The 17,876-nt window shown below is 34.0% G+C and overlaps 1 protein-coding gene across 5 annotated transcripts in view; it reads right to left on the reverse strand.

The window, feature by feature from the left end:
* Positions 1–17,876, reverse strand: part of PGR (progesterone receptor) — a 76,469-nt gene that overhangs the window by 23,837 nt on the left and 34,756 nt on the right. For 4 of the 5 annotated variants that reach the window (XM_043995102.1, XM_043995106.1, XM_043995104.1 and 1 more), the window contains exon 4: positions 1,679–1,984. The exons of the other annotated variant lie outside the window; for it this stretch is intronic. In XM_043995102.1, the coding sequence (XP_043851037.1) occupies positions 1,679–1,984 (306 nt within the window). The remainder of the gene's footprint in view (positions 1–1,678; positions 1,985–17,876) is intronic. 5 annotated transcript variants of the gene reach the window in all.

A 17,876-nucleotide genomic window follows, 5' to 3' on the forward strand; every position in this document is an offset into this window, starting at 1 on the left:
CCATTGTTTTACAAATGAGAATAAAATCCATAAGCGTTTAAAAATAATTTTATATAACTATATGCCACTTTTCTTTATGCTTGATATTCTCTTGAAATTTTATTAATAATTCATGTAATCCAGCATTTTCCAAATTAATATGTCCCTGGAACACTTTGGGCCTTTAAATATACTGTCAGAGTTAATAAATTCTGATCCAGGGAGTTTGGGGGTGTGAAATTCTCCTGGGATAATGGGGTCAGGAAGACATGAGAGAAAATAGGGAAAATCAAAGTTTATATATGCAAATCTTTTTTTTACAGATATATAATTTTACTTTTAAAAATGTGTACGAAAAATATCACCAGCACAGAAACTTTCTAACAGTACCCTTAATTCACATTGTGCAGAAAATAAGGTTTTAAGTAACATCATTTGGTGAATTCTGGTCTAATGATCTATATCTGTTGATGGAGGATAATACTTGAGAATAATGTTGTTAGACTAAAATATATTTTAAAAAAATAAAGTTTCTTGGGGCTAGGCATAAAGCATAAGGCATAGGAAAGGCAGGTTTGCTTAAAGGTTTATAAAGATTTTGTTGCTATGTGGATATATTTGGAAAGAAGAGGAAAGTGAGAAAAGGTTTTGTTTTTTTTTTCCTTTTCTATGCATGGGTATAAAAGCAGCACAACTGAATTGTGTTTTCTTTCTGTCATGTACTCCAAAATAAAGCAGGAGAAATTTTCTGCCTCTGCCATGATTCTCTCAGCAACTATGTTCCTTTGGGATTCTGTAGGGGTATTAAGCATAAACTTTTAAGTTAACCACTTATACTTTTGTTATGATGATTTAACCTGGTACAGGATACTGGCAGCTAATGGACTATTTTGTTCTTTGTCTAGACACATATCTGGCTGAAACCATAGTTGTTAAGAGACTCATAGAGTTTTTAAAACTGCTTTATTTAAGGAAATCATTTTTTTCTTCATTGATTTTATTTCTTTATAGGGTTTTGGGGTTTTTTTGGCGGGGCAATGGGGGTTAAGTGACTTGCCCAGGGTCACATAGCTGGTAAGTGTCAAGGGTCTGAGGCTGGATTTGAACTCAGGTACTCCTGAATCCAGGGCCAGTGCTTTATCCACTGTGCCACCTAGCCGCCCCCTCTTTACTGGTTTTTAAAAGCCCCTAGTACATTGTAAAAACTTTTAATTTGTTTTGCAAGCAAAAATATTTAAAACATTTTCAATTACTTTTACCTAGTGGAATTTGAACTCATGATGAATTGGAATTATATGTTACAGCTATAATCAATTCACATTGATCATATCGGTCTTTTCCTTTCCTGAATTTCTACTAGATTCAAATGTAGAACTATAAAGGCTACCTCTTGACTTGTGGCTGTAAGGTACCTGGTACTACTCTCTACTTGTTTGAGACATATAATTCTTGACCATCCAGCAGGATAGCTAGCAACTCATAGACAAGGATGGTCTTTTATCATTCTCTTACATTCCTTGTGATACCCAGCACAGTACTAGGCACATAGTCAATAAATATTTCTTTGTTAACTGACTGAAATTTATCATTTGTTATCTGAGTATGAAGTTTATTGCATCAACTTTTATTTAACAGTCTCTTATTATAACAGGCACAGTAAATTTTAGATTATTTTTCATCATATATAAATTGTTTTTACCTGGCAGTGATTTAGACCACTTGACTACAGAAAGGAGTTGCCTCTCAGCTAGTTGATTTAGACTGGTCAGCAAAGAACTGGATGTTTCAGGTTTTGTGTTGTCATATCCTGCATAGATAACATCTGGCTCAATGCTCAGTAACAGGTTGATCAGTGGGGGAATCAACTGAACTTCTGGATTTGGTGAAAAGGTGATTCTCTGTGTTAGAGCCTGGTTTTCATTTGGAAGGCCAACTGGCTGTGGGAGAGCAACAGCATCTAATGCTCTCATAACTCTGACTTTATTGAACTTTTTAAATTTTCGACCTAAAAAGAAACACACACATAAGTTTAAAAGTGTAATTAGCTGAATCCATATAAAATACAACATATCAAGAAATATCCAAGTATAAAAATGGCGTGGTACAGGGTAATTTTTTGAGTTCATAGAAATAGAAGATTATAGATTTTAGGTGGGTTATCACCTTTTCTATTTTTTCCACAGTAATATTGTTCTTCCTGCTTACTTTTTTCTCCTCTCTCTTCCATTTTACCCTCTTTTCCTTCCCAAACAGCATTTACTTAAACTGAATACAAAAATCAAGATATGATTTGACCAGGACAAGTATGGAGGGGGGAACCTTCATTTACACAATGCCTTTCAACATAACCTAAGATTATATCGTCACTTTTGGCCATTCTCTCACATATTGATACTAAAATCCAAGAATCCTTTTCAGGATAATTGTTATTTTGCCATATTTTTCCAATTCTATATTTGTAAGGTTGATTGTTTTGAGCCTAACCACAGGATTTTACATTTAACACTTAAATTTAATCCTACTAGTTTGGGCCCAGTAATCTAGCAGGATGAGGTCAATCTATACTCTTGAAAGAAAGGCAGCTTCCTCTCAAAGTTTATCATGTATTATAGAGGCATTTGTCCCTCAGAACATGTAGTTTTAACATATCCTGATGTAAGACATAACTTCAACCCAATTAAACAAGAAACAATTAAGCACCTACTGTGTGAAGGTACCATGCTAGGCACAAATTCAAAAAATTTAAAACTTTTAAAATTTAATTAATATACCATCAGAAGTGGTAGTATTTGGTGATGGAATGGAAATGACTCAGCCTGCTCCAAGGCTGGACTGGGGAGCATAAACTTGTCAGGTCTGATTAAACTGAACACATTTTAAGTATGGTACCCAAAATACACTAAAGTCTAATTAAGTTTGGAGATTCTCATCACCATCAGACTCGCCATTAGATGAAACAGATACAAATATAAAATAGCTCAGTTCTGTGGAAGTCCTTCTATTTTTGCCATGATGGTGGCTGAGGAGGAGAAAAGGAGGAAAAGTCAGATTATCTAAAAAATATTACTTTAACTATTAGTATTCTAAATGTGAGATCTTTTCCCATTGATCAACAGGATAGTATACTACTGGATAACTGAAGACAGACTTATTTACATTTTTGCCAAGCATGGAACTAGAAGAGAGGAAATAATAAGCATTAGAGGAATTCATTTCTTTATGTGCTTAAGTACAAGAACCATCATTTTATGGGACTTTGGTCATCTCTGCTTGTAGGCCTTTTCCTGATGAACATTGGTAAGGAGAGCATCAGGTTACAGTACCTGTTTATACCATAACTTCTGCAGGGGATGAAGAAATAAAGAAATTCTTTGAAGAACTTATTAATAGCCTACATATTATGACAATGAATATCTTGATACTTGATCTGCTGCAAAGGTAAGTAAAAGTAATTATAGGAAATTATATTTTGGAAAATTGGTTTGGAATTAAGAAATAAAAGAGACAGCAAACTTGTAGATTATTTAGAAGCCTGAACTTGCTTCAAGAAGAAAGTTAGAAGACTCATTAGACATGGTAAGCACCAAACCGTATCATAAAAGTGAAACAAATTACATCTTAAAGAAACAGAATTGGCTATGTGTAGGGAGATATTAACTGCTTAGGGTAAAGCCAAAATCAATAGAGCATTAGAAGAAAGGATAAATATTATAAGATATAATACTTCAAACATATCATCTATTATAATAGAATATTTTCTGGGAGGGATAAAAAATTAGTTAAAACAGGGTTACTAACTTTAAATAACTTATAGTCTAGTAGGAGGCTAAAACATCAAAGTAGATAATTCTACATAATGATGAATTTACTAAAGCAATGGTCTTCAAAGTGAGAAATGTACCTCATGTGGGAGGGCTAAGGCCTAACCCCAAGGACTGTATGATCAACTAATCAGAGTTTGAGAAGACAGGGAAAATCCTTCCCTTCCTGAAATAGCCAATTATGTAATAGAATATTATTATGACATAAGTGATAAAACAGGAAGTTTCAGGGAAAACTGGGAAGACCTGTATGAACTGATACAAAGCTATAGTAAGGAGAAAATGGAGAACAAATTATTCAATAACAATATAATGGAGAAAAACAACTTTGACTTTGGAATTCTGATCAATGCAATTATAAACCATGAATTCAAAAAAATAAATGTGAAACATGGCATTCACATTCTGATAAAGAGGTGATGAACTTCAAAGGCAGAAAGAGACACATTTTTGGACATAGGTAATGTTGGGAATTTGTTATGAACTATAAATCTATGTATTGAAGATTTTCTTTTATTTTTTTAAAAATTTGCTCAGAGGGGAAGATTATTTTTTTGAAAAAAGGATATTTATGCTATGGCATACCACATTTTATTTCAGTATAATTTACTGCTATACAGTGGTATAACTCTTGAGTTAAAACTAGCATTAAATTACATTGCCAAAGAGGAATGGTGAAAATACATTGTATCTTCTTGCTACTAAAACAAAGTATTTAAATGCATTTCCTTAAAGGGTTAGGGCCATTATTGATGTTACTGTTATTGGGAATGAATGGGGAGCATTTATTTATTTATTTACTTACTTACTTTTGAGGGGGCAATAAGGGTCAAGTGACTTGCCCAGGGTCACACAGCTAGTAAGTGTCAAGTGTCTGAGGCCAGATTTGAACTCAGGTCCTCCTGAACTCAGTGCCAGTGCTCTATCTACTGCACCAGCTAGCTGCCCCTATTTTTTTTTAAATGTGTTACGTGTACAGGATTTAAAGAAGAAATTATTTGTATTTTAAACCACTGCATTGTTAAGACATTTGCTGCATAATAAATAAAACCCAAACTCAGCCAGCTGCCTGTTTTTGCACAGCCCCAAAGCTAAAAATGTTTTTTTTATTTAAAATATAGTTTTATTAGAACACAGTCATGCTCATTCATTTAGATGTTCGAGGAATGGTGTCTCATGTGGTGCTCTCATAGTTTAGTACTGTTGCTGATTAGTACTATAAATTGCAGCAATGGTTATATCTTGACAGTGTTTCAAGTGCCCCATATATTGCTGTATCACAACATGTTATTTTTTAATTATGAGCGCATAGCTATCATGTCAAAACAAGAAAATAGAAAAAGATTTATTATGATTTTTTGAGCTCAAGGCTAAGATTGAAATTTTTCTGAACAGCTTTCAACCATCATCATTAAACATTGAATGGCTATGGAAATTAGCTTTTGTTGCAAACTGGATAATGTTTCTTCAACCTAAAATCAATCACAAAGCAAAACATCAGTTATAGATGAAATGTATACGGTAAAATCAATTAGATGACTACTAACATTGTTTGACTCACAAGTAATGTCAAGTTGCTTTAAAAAAAGTTAAAACAAGAAGCAAGATCCCCTTTCCACATAAATTTGTAGTGCATATATTTTCTGAGTTGAAACTATCATTTGAGGAACATTTTTTGGACCTTGAAACAAGTGTAAAAGAAATTTCCATATGTCAAAATCCATTTAACTATGGAACTGAAGAACTTTCACTTAACCTTCAATTTTATTTACTCTTCAATATAATGACATACTAAAAGGCAAATATTAAAAGAAAAACAACATAAATGCCTTCGAAGTGAATATGCTCAGTTAAAATCACATGCTTGTGAATTGATATCAGAATCTGACAGTACCTATCTGGGTAAAAAGACATTTTCAAACATAAAATATAAAAAAACCCATTACAGATCAGCATGAATAGGTGAACATTTGTAATTAATTTTGACAAGGAAACACCAACTTTTTTTTTTTTTGGTGAGGCAATTGGGGTTAAAGACTTGCCCAGGGTCACACAGCTAGTAAGTGTCAAGTGTCTGAGGCTGGATTTGAACTCAGGTCCTCCTGAATCCAGGGTCGGTGCTCTATCCATTGTGCCACCTAGCTGCCCCTGAAACACTAACTTTTAACCTCGACTAAGTGAAATCTTATCCTTCAAAAGTTATTTTCTTCTTATTTGTTGTTGTTTAGTTATGTCTAACTTTTTGTGACCCCATTTGGGGTTTTCTTGGCAAAGATACTGGAGTAGTTTGCCATTTCCTTCTCCAACTCATTTAGCAGATGAGGTAACTGAGGCAAATAGGGTTAAGTGAATTTGCCTAGGGTCGCACAGCTAGTAATTGTCTGAAGCTGGATTTGAACTCAGGTGTTCCTGACTCCAGGACCAATGCTTTATCCACTGTGCCAATTATTATAATATTTTAAATTTTGTCAATAAAATTTTTATGGATTCCTTTCTCTCATTATATAAGTACCTAAATATTATCCTCAGTTTTGCCTCAGCCTGCAAATGCTGAAATATTTACTATCTGGCCCTTTATAGAAAAAGTTTGCTGAAAACTAGCCAAGAGCATGGAGAGGTTTGCCTTGGTAAGCAATAAGGTAAAGGAAGACATAGTGGCAGAAAGCATCTGAACATTTCCAGGCATTTTTTTCTGGCTGTCCCCCAGGCCCATAATGTTCTCCCTCCTTTGCTTGGCCAGTTGACCTTCTTGACTTCCTTTAAGTCTCAACAAAAACCCTGTTTTTTACTGGAATCTGTCACAATCTCTCTTAATTTTAGTGCCTTCCCTCTGTCAATTATTTCCAATTTATTCTTTTATATAGATTTTTTGTATATGTTTGTTTGCATTCTTTTCTCCATTAGGTTCTAAGCTTCTTAAGGGCAGGGATTGTCTTTTGCCTCTTTTTTTACACTTGGTACATTGCACAGTTCTTGACACATATTAGTTGCTTAATAAATGTTTATTGATTGATGGATGGATCTGAATGATATGAAATAATGGAGAAGAGAGAGCTCATGGTGACTAGCCTCATTTTTTTTCTATAAAATATGAGGCTATATTCTTAGCTAGGACAGTAAGAAGGGAGCCATGGGATATTTGAGGGGGGATGAAGTAATTTGGAAAAGCTACTGTGTAGAAAAGGATGGAAATTTGATAATGAAAGGGTTATCTGCAGCAGTGAGGAACCAGTAGAGATTGTGTAAAATAAATTTTAATGGACTTGGTCAAAATAATTCTGTGATTTTCTCCCCCTTCATTCAGCAGCATACGTGTAGGGGTGAGGGTGGCAGATGATGAGAGTAATCCAAGGCTGAGACTTGGCAGGAAGCAATTAATGATATGATAAGGGGGAGAGGAACTCAAGAGAAGAGAACAGTATAGAGTTGAATTGGTTCACCAAGGGGCCAATGTGGGGAAAAAAGGAGAGAGTAACTAGTGCAAGGGTGATGGCCTTGGAGGAAATTGAGAGGCTGAGAGGCTGAAGGTCACAGTGTGGATACAGAGTTGGTTTAGTGAGGGAAGGCAGGGGGAGAGGTGAAAATCTAATAGATCATGGTCATATAAGGGGATTTCAGAATTCTTCAATATGAAATGATAACTTTGTTGGTGATGGTAAGACCAATGGTTTGACTATCTTTGTGTATGGCCATTTTTTGGTCCTAAACATACTGGATGATGTCTTTTATACCACTTCTTAAATATAAATATTCATTGGTAATATACTGTAATCTGATTACAGTCATATAGCATCATCTTCAGGATATTGTTGCTAAAAAGATGGAATTTTGCTACAGGAAGAAGATTGTAATCATTGGAATAACTGCTAAACTTCCCAAATGGGATCTGGCCTGCTTCCTTCCTCCTATTCAACTCTAGGCACAGTTCATTATCCATTTACAGTAGCCGCTATAATATGTGCGTACAACATGACCAGCAAGATGATGAAGTAGTTGGTTTTTGTCATTGTTTCCAACCTCAAAGTCTCAAAAGAAATATGTGAGAGATAATTATTACAGATGAAGCCAACAGCTAATAATAATAACAATAATAATAATGATCAGCACTTATATAGGACTTTAAAGTTGGCAAAGTGCTTTATATATGTGTGTACTGAACTTGTATCTTCATATGCCTAATAAAACAAAATAATAATCCACTATATCCCAGAAACACAATTAAAAAAATAAAGACACACACAGAACAAAAATGAGAAGCCAGAAAAAAATAATATATACCAGGTGAATCCAAACATGGCAAAGATTTAAAGAATGCTAGTAGACAATACAAAAATAAAAATTCATAGGATAAATATAGGGAAACTATGCATAAAGGAACCACATATTGTCAAGTGAAGCATAAAAATGTAAACATGAAAGAAAAATCATAAGGAACTCAATAAGGTAAAACTGTTGACATTCCAATATGGGAAGATGATACATGTAACTACTAAGAACTTAATCAATATTAGGGTAGTTAGAAGGAGTCTACATGGATAGAAGACACACATGTGAGTCAAGTGAAAAAAAAAAACTGAAGAAATAAAATAAGCATAGATAGCAACCATAATCTCTGGACAATGCAAAATAAAAAATAGATTTAATTAAGAGATAATAAATTTTGTTAAAAGGTAGCATATTTAATGAAGTAAAATCAATATGCACAAAACCATCCAAATTCTTAAATGAAAAGTTAAAACAGTTACAGGAGGAAATAGACAAAAAATAATACTAGTGAAGGACCTCAACTTTTTCCCCTCTCAGAACTAAATAAATCTAACCATAAAGTAAATAATAAAGAAGGTAAGAAGATAAATAAAATCTTAGAAAAAATAAATATAATAGACCTCTGAAGAAAACTGAATGAGGATAAAAAGAAGCATACCTTTCTCTTAGCCATACATGGCACCTTCACACACAAAAACTGCCTATGTATTAGGATATAAAAGCCTCAAAATAAAATGCAGAAAAATAGAAATATTAAATGAACTGTTTCAAATTATAATGAGATAAAATTATATTCAATAAAGAGTTTTGGAAGTATGGATTAACAATTAATTGGAAACTAAATAATCTAATCCTAAAGAATGAGTAAATCAAAGAAGAAACCATAGAAACAATCAATAATATCATTAAATGAATGAAAACAAGGAGAAACACACCAAAATTTGTGGGATGCAGCCAAAGCAGTATTTAGGGGGAAATTTATTTCTCTCAGTTTATACACCAATAAAAAAGTGAAAGAACAGATCAATGAATTGTGCAGGAAATTGGGCAAAGAAACTAGAAAAAGACAAATCAAAAATTCCAAATCAAGCATCAAAATGGAAATCCTGAAAATCAAAGTGATTAATAAAATGGAAAGTAAAAAAAACATTGAATGAATAAATAAAACCAGGAGCTAGTTTTATGAAAAGCACAATAAAATAAATGAACCATTGGTTAATTTAATTTAAAAAAAGAAGAAAACCAAATTATCTGTAGCTGAAATAAAAAGACTGAATGTACCACCAGATAAGATGAAATTAAAAATAATTATGGGACACCTAGGTGGCACCTGAGTTCAAATCTGGCCTCAGACACTTAACACTAACTAGCTGTGTGACCCTGGGCAAATCACAACCCCAACTGCCTCACCAAAAAAAAAAAAAAAAAAAAAAGAAAGAAAAGAAATTAAAATAATTATTAGGAGGTATTTTGCCCAATGATATGACAGTAAAACAGACTTTTCCAGTGAAATGGAAGAATATTTACAAAAATACAAATTGCTCAGATTAGCAGAAGAGAAAATAGAAGACTTAAATAACCTTATGTTTAAAAAAAAGAAATTGAACAAGCCATCAATTAGTTCCCTAAGAAAAAATCCCCAGGAACAGATGGCTTTATAAATGAATTTTATCAAACATTTAAAGAACAATTAATTCCAATACTATATGAATTATTTGAAAAAATAGGTAAAGGTATCCTACTTAATTCCTTTCATGACATGATATGAATTTGATACCTAAACCAGGTGGGGGCGGGGGGAGGGGAGGACAGAGAAAGCAAACTATAGGCCAATTTCCTTAATGAATATTGATGCAGTATTGTAAATAAAATACTAGCAAGGAGATTATAACAATATATCACAAAGATTATATACTATGACTAGATGGGATTTATACCAGGAATGCAAGGCTGATTCATTATTAGAAAAACAATGGGGGCAGCTAGGTGGCGCAGTGGATAGAGCACCGGCCCTGGAGTCAGGAGTACCTGAGTTCAAATCTGGCCTCAGACACTTAACACTTACTAGCTGTGTGAGGAGAACCAGAACATTATATGAAGTGATAGCAATATTATATTGACGATCAACTTTGAACGAGTTATCTACTCTAATCAATACAATGAACCAAGACAATTCCAAAGGACTCATGATGAAAAGAAATGCTATCCACCTCCAGAGAGAGAGCTGATAAACTCTGAGTGCAAATTGAACCATACTTTTTTTTTTTTTACTTTCTTCATTTTCTCCATGCTAGAAAGCCAGGAAAAAGCCAGGTTGTGAAGGCCTTTAAAAGTTAAACACATGATTTTATATTTGGTCCTGTAGGTAGCAGGGAGCCACTGGAGTATATTAAATAGGGAAGTGAAATTCTGCTTTATGAAGAATACTTACAGTGTAGGATGAATGTAATATGGGCATGAAGGGGAAAAATCTTGAGGCAGAAAGACCAACCAGAAGGCAATTGCCATAGTCCAGGCATGAGATGATGAGGTTCTGTACCATGGTGGTGAATATGTGAGGGGCAAGAGGGGATCTATTTAAGAACTGTTATGAAAGTAGAGATGAAAAGATGTGACTCAGAGTAGAAATGTGGGGTGAATGTTAGTAAGAAGTTGTTTACACCAAAGTTGTAAGTCTAGGTGACTGAAGGGACTGTCGTGCCCTTTATAGTAATAGGGAAGTTGAGAAGAGGGTTGAATTTTTGGAGAAGGATAATGAGTTTGATTTTGGCCACTTCCGATCATTAGCTATGAAATAGTGGATCAAGATTAAGATTTTGAATCAAAAGACCAGGTATTGCATCCTGGCACTTTCACTTATTAGCTATATGACTATGGGTAAGTTATTTATCTTCTCTAAGCCTCATTTAACTTATTTTAAAAATGAAGATAATAATGCTTATGCACTTCACAAAGTTATTCTGAGGAAAGTGTGTGAACTTCAAAGAAGGATATAAATTTAATCACTGTATCAGTTGGATTGAGGAAGTGGTCATTGATTCAAATCCTGAGACCATCTTAAACCTGAGGCACTACTATGCAAAGAATTTCTAGATAGCCTGGTTATATTTTTAGCTTCTCTCCTCTGGAAAATCACATCATCTTTATGGGGAATCAAATATCTGGAACGACTATAGCCACCTCTTTGTTGTCATTGTTCATTTGTTTTTTAGTCACGTCCATCTCTTCATGACACCGTTTGAGGTTTTCCTGGCAGAGATACTGAAGTCGTTTGCCATGTCTTTTTCCAGCTCATTCTGCAGATGAGAAACTGAAGCAAGCAGGGTTAAGTGACTTGCCTAGGGTCACACAGCTAATAAGTGTGTGAAGCCAGATTTGGACTCAGGAAGATGAGTCTTCATGACTTCAAGTCTGGCATTCTATCTATTGTGCCATTTAACTGCCCCACAGATACCTTGGACCAATCTAAATAGGTTTAGGTCATCATATGCAAAACAGATATATACACATATAAAACCCTTCACGGGATTTTACAGAGAAGTTAACAAACTTACTTTTAAAATATAAGTTTCTTGTTTTACTTTCTTCTGTTCAGTGTCTACAGTTATGTATCATTTGGATTTCATTCAGTTGAGTTTTTGCTTAAGGTTGCTCTAAATTTGAGAATAGGGAAGATAAATACATTTCCTATTTCATAACACCTCACCCCCTTTTCCTTCTCCCCAGAAGGCCAATGAGGTTGTCTTTAATCTCCTTGCCAAGGGAATCTTGGAGTGGAAGGAAGGGTGGAGTATTTTGGCTCGATGTATTTTTTTAAAAATTGGAAATGTTGTTGTCTACAAGGAAAAATTTCTATAAAACAACACTCAATTAAAAAAAATAATTTCATGTTTAATCAGCCCTTTATCATTTGATGTTTGTTGAACTTAACTGAACCTTTAAAAGACTGCAAAACTCAGCTTAGCATTTCTTTTGCAAATACAAGAATTTCATTAATATGAAATGCTATCATGTATCATAAAGTATACATAATCTTTTTAAAAAGCATGCTCTCTAAATTTAAGTATATTATAAATCACTATTCCACAGGACATTCCTGAGTTTTAAACTACTATGAGCAGGATATAAAAGTTCAATGTAACCTGCTAACGATAAGGAAAGTGATTCATTGCAAAGGAGAATCTAGGACATATTTCTTATAATCAAATCATTGCCACTAAAGCAAATAAGAAAAAAAATTTAAGTATTTATGAAGTTGAAACCTTACTGTAGTTTTGTTAATATAAATTCTGTTTCCAGGGCTGTTTGCCAAAACATATTGCTTCTGATTTCCCAGTGTCATTTTCCATGGAAGAATTTTATAAAATCTATGGTTGAGCCTATCAGTATTCTCTCTTTCATATCTTATGATAGATTTGTGCAATCTATAACAAATGCCAAAGATGAATATATTTTCACTATCTTTTCAGAATTTTTTTAAGACTGTTGCCGATGAGAATGGTCATCCAATATTTACTTTAAATTTTCATGATATTCCTACTCAAGAGAAGAGTAATAGTCCAGAGGTTCTTAGCCTGATGTTCATGAACTTATTTTAAAAATATCTTGATAACTGTACTTGAATAAAATTATTTTCCTTTGTAATTCTAAATATTTTATTTTATGTATTTAAAAACATTCTGAAAAAGAATGCATAGGCTACCAAGGAGGTCAATGACACATACAAAAAAATTTAAGAATCCCTGGCCTAGAAGCAAGTAGCTAGAGGTCAAATATGGCTTGTGTGTTGATCAAGGCATCAGGCTGTAGAACTATACCTCCTTTATTATAGACAATATATTCCCATAACGTAATCTGAAATCACATTAGCTTTTTTTTCTTGTTGCAACTTTTATTGTACCTATAGTCCACTAAAACCCACAGATCTTTTTCATGTAAACAGTTGTAAAGTAGTCCAGCATTAAAGGGGATCAGGAAAGGGTTCTTATATAAAGTAGAATTTTAGTTGAGATAGGAAGAAAGCCAGGATAGCCAAGAAGCATAGATGAGGAAGGAGAGAATTCCAGGCAAGGGTAAACAGCCAGCCATGGTGGCTCTTATGCTATTCCTCTTGACCAGAATAGCCTTCCCAATCCTACCTGTTTCTAAGGAACCAGTCCTTCCATGAAGCTTTTTACTAAAAATCCCTGCCAATGTTGATGTTTCTCTTCAGTATGATTCAATAGCAGTTACTAGTTGAATCATATATTATAGTACTATATCATATAGCTACATGATATTATAGATTTATATATAAATACAAATAAGTAAATGTATTTAAGTATGTATGTTTATATATCTAATCTATCTACTTATTTATCTCTAAATCACAGAAAGCTAAAAAGTATCTTTGACTATTGCCATATGAAAAAATACTCTAAATCACTATTGATTAGAGAAATGCAAATTAAAACAACTCTGAGGTATTACCTCACACCTATCAGATTGGCTAATATGACAAAAAAGGAAAATAATAAATGTTGGAGAAGCTGTGGAAAAATTGGAACACTAATGCATTGTTGGTGGAGTTGTGAACAGATCCAACCATTCTCAGGAGAAATTTGGAACCATTCCCAAAGGGCTATGGGACTGCGTATACCCTTTGACCCAGTAATACCACTACTAGGTTTGTATCCCAAAGAGATCTTAGAAAAGGGAAAAAGACCCACATGTACAAAAATATTTATAGAAGCTCTTTTTGTGGTGGCAAAGAATTGGAAATCTAGGGAATGCCCATCAATTGGGCAGTTGTGATATATGAATGTAGTGGAATACTATTGTGTTGTAAGAAATAATGAGCAGGGGGGCAGCTAGGGGGTGCAGTGGATAGAGCACCGGCCCTGGATTCAGGAGGACCTGAGTTCAAATCTGGCCTCAGACACTTGACACTTACTAGCTGTATGACCCTGGGCAAGTCACTTAATCCCAATTGCCTCACCCCCCCCCCCCGCCAAAAAAAAAAAAAGAAAAGAAAAAAAAAGATGATCAGGCAGATTTCAGAAAAACCTGGAAAGACTTAAGTGGACTGATGCTGAGTGAAGTGAGCAGAACCAGGAGAACATTGTACCCAGTAACAGCAACACTGTGTGATGATCAATTATGATAGATAGCTCTTCTCAGCAATACATGATCCAAGATAACTACAAACTAACAATTTATACTCAGAACAGCTATGAGAATATGGTAGTACAGGTATTACATTCCTTAATTTACCAGTGAGAAAAATGAGGCTATTAACAGAGTAAATAACTTGTTCAGGGTCATAAAGTTTATAAATGGCCAGACCAGTCCTCAAGCCAAGATCAAAGGAGCATAGATTTAGAAATGGAAGGTCATCTGGTCCAACACCCTTATTTGTAAAATGATACTCAGGGAGATTAAATGATTATCCAAATGATACAGGGAATAAATGTCATAGTCAGGTTTTGAACACATAAATGTATATCATATGTGTTTGATATAGATACACATTTATACTTCTTTTTCTTTCAGGAAAATTATATCTATGCACTTTTAAAACAAAATCACTAGAACTGACAATGAAACTCTCTCCTAATGGAAGTAATGGATAGCTTATATGTTATCCTATTGGTGGTGAAGGAACTATAGTATACTACATAAAAATGAAAGTGAGAAGAGAATGATATAATACTATAGATTCTTATATCGATAGAACTGTTTAACTTAGTGATCACTTTGTGGATCACTACATGGTCCAATTCTGTAAGCTATTCTTTTACCCTCTGAAGTGGCAACAGCTGGAAACTGAGCAAAATTTCCTTTCAATGGGTCAATTGCAAGAAAGCAATAGTAGTAGCAACAGATTCACAGTAGGAAATATGGAGCCAATCTCATTATTTTATATCTTATAAGCATATGAAGAAGGAATTCAATTACTGTAGAAGTCAATTTGTCTATATGATAGTCAAATCTCAACTGCTGTGTTCACTACCATTACTCCCAAAAACTTTTCTTCAGTTTCTGAGGGTTTTTTCAAGTATTGGAATGCTGTTACAGTGAAACATGCAATATGGGAAGTTTTTCCGTATCTTAATATGCTTTCACTATGTTTTCTATGATTTTTGCAACAACCCAATGAAAGCCTGAGAAACTAAGGGATACAGAAATAAGTTTTCAAATATTATATTTCATTGACTAGTGGGAAACTAATATTATATACATATATTAAGACTTTTTCTCCTGACTTTCTTATTCTCTGCTAGTTCCATTAAGAGCACATTGTGTTTCATAGAGTTAATGACAAGTGAAAATACAGATTTATACTGCTTAATCAGCAATGACTATTTAACTTTATATTTTTAATAACCAGAAAAATGAAACAACAATGCAAATTGACTTGACCAACATCAACACAGCTTGATAAGACAATGTTAGAACTACAATCCAGATCATCTAACTCAGACCAGTTCTTTCCTAAGAATTAAATACCTCTCTAGAAGAGAACTTAGTGTCCAAGAAAGTAGAGGAAAGATTCTACAATAAATCACTATTGTTATTTTAAGGGTAAGGGATTCAGAAGAGAAGGAAAGAAGATTGTGCTACATAAAAGTGGAGGCAGGGAGTGTAGTGGACAGCTAGTTGGCACAGTGGATAGGGTGTTGAGCGTAGAATCAGGAAGATTCATCTTCCTGAGTTCAAATCTGGCCTCAGACACAAGCTGTGTGACCCTGGGCAAATCACTTAACCCGGTTTGCTTCAGTTTCTTCTTCTGTAAAATGAGCTGGAGAAGGAAATGGTAAGCTAGTTCAGGATCTCTACCAAGAAAACCTGAAATGGGTTCACAAAGGGTTGGACAAAACTGTAAAGAATATAATGGTTTCTTATTTTTAAAAAAGGAAGACCTGCTGACAAAGGAATCTCAAAGTCAAATGAACACTCTTAAGGAAGGAGGAAAAAACCAGTATAATCTGATATGTACCCTAGATTTTGGGAGTGCAAGTTCCAAAGTGTTCAGGGAAAGGAAAAGCAGGCTCTTAATGATTTCAATGGAGAACCTAGTGTAAGAAGCATGGGAGGCCCTTAAGAATTAAATTCTTAAAATACAACTAGAAATTATTTCAATGAAAATGAGAAAAGGAAGCTATGGGGAGATTGAAGTGATTGTACCAATTCAGAGTTTAAATATATTTATATATATGTATGTATATGTACACACAAACATATATACATATATACATACATATGCTTATGTATAAAATTATAGAATATACAACAGAATGAGTACATATAATATATAATGTATACACACGTACACATGTGTGTATACATATATACATATACATACATACATATATATACATACATACACATAATGAAAACAATGGTAAGTAAATTAAATACAAAAGAGAGAAGCATGGAATTTAAGAATCAAGTCAGGAATTATAAAGTCATAATAAACTAAGGCTGATGATGAATCCTAGACACAATAAAAGGCCTCTTCTTTATTATAGCAATGTTGGGTGAATGGGGAGTAAAAAAGGCAGCACAGGACTGCTTTGTGTGGGATGGATGATATAACAAAAGGTAATGGTGAGAAGACTGAATAATTAAATTCTAATTTCTTTTTTTTTTCTCTTCCAAGATGAATATTTTTTGGATTGGGTGGGATGTAATAGAAATCCAAGAAAAGTTAGAGCTCCCAGCCCTAGCATAAATTGAGATTTCCCACTTGCCATCCCTTTTGGACCTCAGTTTGTTCAGCTGTAAGACAAGAGAGGTCCCTTCTAATTCTAATTTATCATGCTATTCTAAGACAGCACTTGATTTCCCTCAATGAATTTGAGTCATCAGGCCTGGTTGAACTACATTCTAGAGTAGAACAAATAGGTAAGAATGCTGACTCAATTTCAGTGATTTTTAAATGGAAAAAGTGTCACAGCACTGCATAAGGATTAAATATGCCAATTTTCAAAAGAGTAGAAGATGGATTCTTCAAACTTTAAACCACTGAGTTTCTTTTCTATTCCTAGCAAAATGTGAGAACATATTATAAAGGAGGTTATTAAAGAGCACTTAGAATGAGAAGAAATTCTTACTAAAAGACCAAAAGACTTCATCCAGAATAGATTAAGCCAAACTAACTTAAACAATATCCATTTTTGACAGTGTATGGAAATTCGGAAGAAATACTGTACATAGTGGATAGAATGAAGGACTTAGGAACAGAAGACTTGGGATCAAATCAAGCCTCTAGTTGGTGGCCCTGGGTGAAGTGGTTTAACTTCTACAGACCTCAAGAATAAATCCCTATCATTTATCCACAATGTCACAGAAAGACTGTGGAGGGAGTTTTCAAACAGGCATTTCTCACACTCACCAATTCACTTAGCCATCTGGTTTTTGTCTACATCAGGGCAAACAACTGGACTGCCATCTGTTTTTGTATGGCAGTCTGGAAAACTAAGAACAGTTTTTACATTTCAAAATAAAACCTACAAAAATAGGAAACTGGCCAAATTTGCCTTCAGGCCATAGTTTGACTACCCCCTGGTCTAGACTAGTATATCAACAGAATGCTGAAGACATGGTACACTTAGACTTAACTAAAGCCTTTGACAGCGTTATGATACACATTATGAACAAAATGGAGAAATAAAGAATAGTTAGTAGTGTGATTAGTTGGATTTGGAAGAGATCAAATGAATGAATCTGGTGAGTTGTCAATGATAACTTGGAAACATGTCTTAATGTATTTTACCTCTGCAAACTATGCTTGGCTTTCTGGTGTTCATTTAAAAAAAAAAGCAATTA

This window comes from Dromiciops gliroides, chromosome 3 (genome assembly GCF_019393635.1).
Source record: "Dromiciops gliroides isolate mDroGli1 chromosome 3, mDroGli1.pri, whole genome shotgun sequence".
NCBI lineage: Eukaryota > Metazoa > Chordata > Mammalia > Microbiotheria > Microbiotheriidae > Dromiciops > Dromiciops gliroides.